At 42.3% G+C, this 8530-nt stretch overlaps 1 protein-coding gene across 1 annotated transcript; it reads right to left on the bottom strand.

Annotated features, from left to right (window-relative positions):
• Nucleotides 1-2082: 2082 nt before the first annotated feature.
• Nucleotides 2083-4161, bottom strand: LOC147888358 (uncharacterized). Its single transcript, XM_087392641.1, has 5 exons — nt 3821-4161; nt 3623-3696; nt 3322-3442; nt 2934-3218; nt 2083-2776 (listed from the first exon to the last, which is right to left on the bottom strand). The coding sequence occupies exons 1-5, from the start codon at nt 3938-3940 to the stop codon at nt 2507-2509; spliced, it is 870 nt and encodes a 289-aa protein (XP_087248767.1). The 5' UTR covers nt 3941-4161; the 3' UTR covers nt 2083-2506.
• Nucleotides 4162-8530: the final 4369 nt, after the last annotated feature.

The following is an 8530-nucleotide window of genomic DNA, read 5'->3' as shown; positions in this document are numbered from 1 at the left end:
TTTTGCTATGGTGTATTTCTTAGAGAGAGAGAGAGAGAGAGAGTTGTGCTCGAAGAGGAAAATACAAATGGTTATAGAGAGACTATGTAGCCAGAAATGCTATGTGTTATGTTTTAGGAGATGCTTTGTCATTCGATTTGAGAGACGACCTACAATACCGAATTCTTTGAGGCAAGCCTAACGAATATTATTCTCCTTATTTGTTTCGTAGTGTTTCAACAGATACAAAGCCCACTTTTTTTTAAAAGGCTTTTGTTTTTCTATGGTGCATTTCTTTGTTGGTGCACACTGAACTTGTGGATTGATCATTAATGTTTGTTTGCACTGCCATTTCTTTTGTTTTGGTAAGAGTCTAATAGGTGCAAAGGTGCCACACATGAAAGTAAGCATCTTGTCAGGGAAGAGTTGGGGGGATGCATCGAATGCCAAGTTGCGACGCAATTTGAATGTCATGGGATGCAGGGTCTCTTAGCTGTAAAGATAGGGGTTTGCCAAACACTTCTCAAAGGAGGAACGTTGGGAAGATCTAAGTGGAATGGAGAAGGAAAATGTTTAGGCTAGTTCGCTTGATTGTTGAATTCTTCCTCACTTCTTCCAAGATAGTTAAATTCTTCTAAGATAATCAAAGGTGACTTTGTGAAAATGTGTAATATCTTAACCCACTAGGGGTTCTTGTTTAAAGATGTGAATGCCAATTTGATAAAGCTCTTCTTGTAGCACCAAAGTAGGTTTAGAATTTGTGATCGACAACCAAATACATATTGGTTTTGGGTTCAGTTGAGATAATGCTTATGACAAGATTCGATGGGATTGTATTTGTGGTGTCCTAGATCATTCGGGTTTTGGTACTCCCTTTTTTGGAATGGTTAAGACTATTCAATACTTGACTATTTTTTTGTTTAAATGGGCATGTAGTGGATGTTTGGTCTATGCACATCCATTAAGTAAGGATACTTGTTTACCCCTTTGGAGTTTATTCTAAGCACTGCTCTATTAAGAGGGTGGTTGGTGTTGTCATCAATAAACCAACTATGCTCCTAACTGTTTGTACAATGTGGTGGGATGCAAGGTCACTAAGGTGCAAAGATAGGGGTTGGCTAAGCACTTTTTTTAGGAGGAACTTTGGTAAGGTCTAATTGTAATGGGGAAAGGAAAATCTCCTAACTAGTTGGGTTGATAATCAAATTCTCCTAGCTTTTTGGAATATGATTCTTGAAAGGTGACTTGATGGAAATGGATGAAGTCTCAACTCAAAGAGAGTTCCCAAAGCACCAAGTAGGTAAACATTGGTGCTTAGATAAGGCTTATGACAAGACCCAATGGGATTATATTTGTGGTGTTTTGGATTATATGGGTTTTGATGATCCCTACCTCAAGTATTCTTCGTTTAAATGAGGGTGTAGTGGGCAAGTTTGATCTATGTACATCCATTAGGCAAGGATGCCTATTAGCCTCTTTATGGTTTTCTCTAAACATTGCTCTATTAATAGGCCTTATGGAGAAGGGTGCTCAAGAGGGGAGCATGAAGCAATTTTGCTATCAATTATTTACTTATGATATTGTGGTGTATTCGTAGGAAAATCTAGAGAAAGTAAAGAGCTTAATTGAGACTCTACATTCATTTTGATGAGATATCAAAGGTCTATCTATAATTGTGAGAAGATACTTGCCTTAGGGGTTGGCTATTGATTTCCGAATTGAAGTCAAGTATTTGGGAGCCCTTTTTACTTTGGATCAACATTTGGTGTGCTTTAAGGATCAATTGAAGGACAAACTCACATGTAAGTTATAGAAACCTTAACCTACCAAATATATTCAAGTTGCCAATCAAGAACAGGATATTAGCAAGGGCACTTAGAAGATGCCATAATATACACATCACAATTAAGAACATGCACAAAGTGAGATGTACTTAGAAAGAAATTGAGTAAAACCACTAAACCCTACTAGGGACATTATGTTAAGGTACTCTTAATAACTATAAAGTTGCTCAAAGGTGGCATCTCAAAGTCCCTTAGAAAATTGAAGCTTTGCCTTTTGGGATTGGTAATATGTTTGCCTCTTACAATTTAACAAATATTAATGTTCGGTTACAATGTGCCCAACATCTCCCAAAAAGTATATTAAAATCGTCAATTAACTACTTTTGGGAGGAAAGGGTAAAAAGGAGAGGGGAGTGGGCAGGTGGAATAATGGGCAGTAGAGCCCCTTTGTCCCATGTTAATAAAGGCCCACCAAACCAAAACAATAACCTATCACACGTTAGACCAAAAAGCAAGCAATATCCAAGGCCAGAGCACACAAGCATGTGCCCATCTTTGTTGTAAAGTTGAATTGCAGAGAAACAGATAAATGGTCAGTAAAAAGAAGAGGACTTTTCCAGCACACCCATTCTTTGATATGGAATGAAGTAATGGATCCAACCAAGTCACACAGATAGTACACACACACACGCACCTAAGTTGGAGACAGTACACACACACACAAACCTAAGTTGAGATGCAATTTACACGAGAGTAAGACTGCTTTCACCACCTGGTGGTTTTCTAATGCCACCATAATGATCTCTCATAACAGGTTTTCCATCAGCAAAAATGTTACTCCCGCTCATCTCCCTCAGTTTGGCTGCACTCATACACTTCTCTGGTAGCGAGGGAGGAGCATCATCCTTGAAGATCCCGTGTCCACTTAATTCAGCCGCCTTATGAGTGTTTGACTTCTTGGCCGACAGTTCCTGATCTTCTTGGCCGAAGGACACGAGGTTTGGACCTGTAAACTGCAGCAGCAGCAGGGAGAATGGAGACTGTTAGAAGATGAAAATTCGTAGCTCGAAAGCTGAAAAGCTGGGTTTATCAGAGACTCTTAGAAGATGAACATTCGTAGCTCAAAAGCTCAAAAGCTGGGTATATCAGAGACTCCCGCTGTGGAATTACCTTCGAGGGCGTCACTATGGTGTTAGCTACACTCTCCTGATATGCTCCTTCCAGATTTTGATTCAGAGATCTGGGCACCAAATCGGCGGGAGGTGCAAAAATATTGCTACCCACGAGCTCCTTCACCTTGGAAGTGGAGGCAGACTTACGAGTTGGCGTTTCTTCAGCCGCCTGGAGCGTCCCAGAGAGCTCTCTTTGCTTGGCAACCTCTGGGAACGTCGTGGGCCTTTTGGGCGAAGCGGGCTCGTCCTCACCAAATGAGATCTGGCTCACGCCACCAGCAGGCTGCAAGTTCTCCGACCGCTCATGTTCAGTCCCAAATACTTATGCTCCAATGGGAAAAAAACAAGGAAAGCAGCACACTCCCTCGAGCTGAGTCAGTCCTTACCTGATGAACACGGAACATTGGTCTCTCGGAAACGCAAGGGGAGTTGGAATCAAGGTCCAGTTCCTTGGCAAAGATGCCGCTTCCGCTCATTTCTCTCCTCTTTAAATCTGAGTTGGGCTTCCTGAAAAAGTCTATATTAGCAAATATCAACGAACTGCCACTCAGATCGTGTATACAGCTCATGGATTGTCAAGAGATCAGAAAAATTAATTGTTCAACTAAGCAGTTCAGGCTCCGCACTTTGGAAAACTACGCCTGACTTGCACATTTTCAAGGAATCCAAAGGCAGAACAAAAGGCACCTCTTTTGAAGAGCTTCCTCTTCTTCCGGAGTCAGTTTCGCACCGAGCAATATGGCGCTGATCCCTCCCGCAGGCTACCCTTCGTGGCAAATACTCACATTAAGCTGAGCTCCTGGGAAAATCCTGTACCCAAAACCTTTTCAAAGAAGCAAAGACGCGACCGAGGGGGAGGGAGGGAGGGGGGGAAGGGATACAAACCTGGGGAGGGCGAAGGGAAGGGCTGTGAGAGCCGGGGAAGGGGAGGTGGGGAGGGGGGTTGTCGGGCCAATGGAGGAGGTCAAAGGTGGAGGGGCGTTTGGAGGAGATGGGGGAGGACATGGTGAAGGAGGAGGGAGATGGAGGAAAGGAGGAGATGGGGAGGGAGAGGAAGGAGGGAGGAAGGGGCTAAGGGGCTATGGAGGATGAAGGGGGATGGCTATGGCGGGTGGGAGAATGTCTGGAGCAGCAAGCAAAGCTGAGCCTACCTAAAGAGTATGTAGCTGGTGGAGCAAGCAAAAAAAGCAGAGTGATTGACAGTGAAGTGAAGGTATGGTTGAGTGCAGTGCAAATTTTGCAAAAGATTGCTAACATTATACACCCATGAAGACGATGATGACGTGGCTCCTCCTCTCTCCTTTTTTTTTGAATTGGCTCCCTTTTTGAATTTTGGACGTTTTACCGTTGCTTGTGGCCATTCCACCCCCTTGTAGCATCTACACATCTCCTTCCCTCCCCACGGCCGTTCGCAAGCGCGTGCTCTGCTTGGATGGGGTTCTACGAGAGAGGGATGTGCACCCGGCAGAACGACACCCTAGACAGCAATCCTACTTGAATGAGGGTGTTTACACACTAGGGGCACATCTAGACCCTCAGCGGGCTATGGGCCGGCGGGCGGGCAGTCTTGCCCATCCATGAGCCTTGGGCATGCCCACAAGCGGCAAGAGGGGTAAGTGTGTAAACACCCTCAGCTAGCTCCCTGTGGTTCATTCATCCCACCACCCACTAGGAACAAAGATAAGAGATGACGTGCCTTCTCTTTTTACTTTAAAATTGGCGTTCTTGAATTGGCAATACCGTTGCTTGTTGCTCCCAACACCCCCTTCTAAAATCTACAACTTCCCATCACAACACTTGAAAATAGGCTTGGTACATCACCCGCCAAAGCCTCAAATTTTCCCTTGTAGCCTACAAGGGTCAATACACACCGCTAGTATACCGGTGATAAGGTTCCTACCTACCTGTCACGAAGCGCCAAGTTCAAGGGTGACATCCCTAAGTCCCTTTCCTATCTCTTCACACATTTCAGCACTATCCCCGCCAAACTTGTACTTGCTTGTAAAGACGACCCCATGCATGACCACATGGGTGGACAAATGCCCGATACACCACCTGAAATGTCAATCGTCCATGCTCCCATTGTGATTATCCTCAACCTCCCACCATACCACAAATTTCTCAATCGGTGTCTAACTTAATTTGGTATTTGCAAGCAATTGTTTCCACCACCAACCAATGAAACTAGACTAGTTTTCTGACTCATGCGACTATAGCTTCGTCTTGACATGCCAAGCCTTCAACATAAGAGAAATGTATCCTAGTTTGCTTTTGTGTGCTTGCCAACATTTGCTAATCCCTAGACCTAATCCCTAGACCACACTCCAATGCAAGGATTCACTTTAGGGGAGTTTCTTGCTTACTTTCATATGCGAGCAATCTGAATATGTAGTATGCAAGGCTAGGCCATTTTTGGTTGTAGCCTCTATAGTAACCTTTCCCTTTTTGGTTAAGTACAGGAGTGGGTAGTGTCACTCACGTGTAAAATAGGGTATGAGCCATGAGGATATTAGTAAGTAGGAGAGGACAAAGGAAATAGAGTTAATGTCTAGGGCCTTTGCTCTAAAAACCCAATGCATACAGTTCTTTATTTCAAAGGATTAGTGGCTATATTTGCTTTATTAACCATGAGGATAAGAGTTAATGTGTAGGGCTTTTGCCCTGAAAAACCAATGTATACAGTTCTTTATTTCAGTGGCTTAGTGGCTCTATCTGTCTTCTTAACATCATTTGCTTGTCTTATGAGTGAGAGAGAAGATAAATCATCCATTTCTTGGAGCACTCAAGGGGAGAGGCTCTTGCAACATCTGCAAGTGGCAAATAGTGCTCATAGCAACTGAAAGGCAGTGTTGCTCTCATAATATCTCAAGTTCTAAAATGGCACCCTTCTTAATCCTTAACTAAACACTCTTGCAACCATTTCTCTCTTGATAGTCCCTTGCAACCTTCCAATACTCCTTGCATTCCTAGCCGTCACCATAGCAACTTTGCACTTTATATCCTTCAACTCTGCAACTTCACCACTTTGGAAACTTCGTCTTCTCTCATAATGCACTTGGTCCCATCAACCTAGTTTTAACTATAAGGCAATCAATAAGTAATGAGGGAAGGAAAGGAGAAAAACTTAGTTGGATGACAATGTCTAATTGCAAGAAACTAAGCCCTTGAAAATTTGAAGAATAGAAAACTAATATCAACCAAGTGCTTAGGTAGAGAGAATTCATCCAACCTAGCTTCCAAATCCACTATTTGGCTCAAAATTATCAAAATATAGCATTTGTGGCATTAGAGTCTATGAGTGGTAAATTGCTACTTGGTCCAAGATGGTTAAAATCTAGCCAAGATCTATGAGTGCTAGATTAAAGCATTCATAACCTAGGTGACAAAAGGCATACAAGTAGAGTAAGGGAGACTTTTAAGGGAAATTTAAAGATAAAAATTGTAGAATATGTAGTAGTTGGGAGTGCTCTAGCAAGACTTGTAGTAGCTGTGAGTACACACTTTTGCACTTGGCAAGAATCTTAAGGAGGAGAGTGCATGAAAACTAAATTTAGACAAAGCACTTGAACATATGCCAAACTCACCCTAAACCTAGTATTCCAACATTTATAAGTGCTAGAATCAGGATCGTGTATCCTTTAAGCACCTCTAGCAAACTCTTATAAAGGTGAGTCATCCCAAATTAAACTCCAAAGCTAGTGGCATGCATGATAAAGGAAGGTATGTGGACTTATAGTCTAGGTAGAAGAGTTATATAATTTCAACATCTAAGAATTACAGTAGGTGTTATCTAGGACCTACCATCCCTTTCAACTTTAGAGGCAATTGAACAACATAGAGCAATGAGGAAAGACAAGGACAAAGGGGCCAACAATTTTGACCAAGAACAATACAATGTTCTAGATTTCAACAATGGAGGAAATAGTCCATTGAGGCAATACAAGCTCAACATTGTTAATAACTCGATGGGATTATTCAAACTTAATTGACATCTCTCCCTAGATAGAATTCATCTAGAAAATGATCTCTCCCTATAGGAACTTAAAGAGGTAGGCTGCATCCTTTTCAATGGCTAATGGTAAAACACCTGGAGAAGATGGTCTTCCTGTAGAGTTCTTCAAGTTTTTCTGGGACACAGTGGGACCTTCTTTATTGGCTGTTTGGAGAGAGAGTGTTGATCGAGGCTTTCTATTAAACCACCTAAATGGAGGTGTGATAAAGCTCATCCCAAAAGAAGGAGACTGATCAATCCTAAAAAACTTGAGACCCCTCACTACGTTAAATTGTCCTTATAAGATTTATGCCAAAGCCATTGCTTTGAGATTGAGGTGTAAAATGGACAACTGGATTCTGCAAGAACAAAAAGGATTCATAAAAAATGGACATCTCCTGGAAGCAATTATCAACTTATGGGAAGGCCACACACATGTTGAAGAAAGCAATCAAAAGATTTGTTTAATAAAAATAGACTTTGATAAGGCATATGACAGGCTGAATTGGGATTTTATGTTGCAATTCCTCAACAGCTTGGGGCTAGGAGCCAAGTTCACCTCCTTTGTTGCCCTACTACTCTCCAATGCCTCAGCAAAGGTGTGTGTTGATGGAGAGATGTCCTAGAGCTTCATGCTGAAAAGATCCATAAGACAAGGATGCCCTTTGGCTCCTCTCTTATTTGCCATAGCTACTGATGCCTTGGGATGGCTAATAAAAGATCAAGTGTCAAAGGGTGAAATTAATGGTGTTGAGCTCCCTTTAGGAAAGCATCTAGTGAACTAGCAATTTGCAGATGACACCACTCTCACCATTAGAAACACGGATGCAGATATACAAAGAGCTTTGGATTGTATGGATATTTTTTGTATGGCATCTGGATCTAAAATAAATCGCTCGAAAATTGGGTATGCCTTGATAACTGGAGACTCCCAAAACCTTCTGGATCAGATGGGCTATAAGAGAATTCCTCATGGACAAATTTTCAGACTATTGGGTATCCCTATGGGTTTCAAAGTTAAGATGAAAGGTAGGTGGGAATGGTTTCTAGAAAGGTTTTTTTTTTTAAATAGGCAGACTCAAAGGGTTGCATACAAACTTAGCAGGGAGGAGGGTAGTGCGAAACCATTACATATACCCAATAGCTATTTTCTATCTCTCATGTTGGTGTCCTTCCAAAAGAGAATTAGAAAAGTTTACAAGAATCTGCAGATCCTTCCTGTGGGGGGGGTGTGACACAAGAAGAAGAATAGCCAAGGTCAAATGGACTTTCTGTACTAGGCCCAAAAAGGAAGGAGTGTTGGGAGTTATTGATATACAGTTGGAAGCTTACAAATTAGTAGCCACATGGATAATAAAAGCCATCACTTCTCTTGAAAGTGACTGGGCTAACCTCCTTCTCAGAAATTTCAAGTATGTCAGGCCTTATAGGGCCCCTAGATGGAAAGACTTTCCTCTTCTCTCAGCCACATAGGCAACCCAGAACCCTGCACAACCAAGGGGAGCCAGCTTTGGAAAACTCGATGGTGGGCCTTTGAGCAGATCAAGAGTCACATTACCCTCTCTGGAAAAGGGAGCTTCATGACACTAGATTCAATGTGGGTG

The sequence above is a fragment of the Dipteris shenzhenensis genome, chromosome 21 (genome assembly GCF_047967505.1).
Source record: "Dipteris shenzhenensis isolate YYH24624 ecotype China chromosome 21, Dip_SZ_1.0, whole genome shotgun sequence".
Lineage (NCBI taxonomy): Eukaryota > Viridiplantae > Streptophyta > Polypodiopsida > Gleicheniales > Dipteridaceae > Dipteris > Dipteris shenzhenensis.
This window is presented reverse-complemented; position numbering and strand designations above follow the sequence as displayed.

Bases quoted from the DNA above. Each gene is read 5' to 3' on its own strand.
- LOC147888358 (XM_087392641.1), bottom strand. From the start codon at position 3,940: ATGTCCTCCCCCATCTCCTCCAAACGCCCCTCCACCTTTGACCTCCTC. The intron at 3,443-3,622 runs GTGCCTTTTGTT...AGACTTTTTCAG, and splicing joins GAGGAAGCTCTTCAAAAGAG to GAAGCCCAACTCAGATTTAA. The intron at 2,777-2,933 runs GTAATTCCACAG...CTGCTGCTGCAG, and splicing joins CCATAGTGACGCCCTCGAAG to TTTACAGGTCCAAACCTCGT.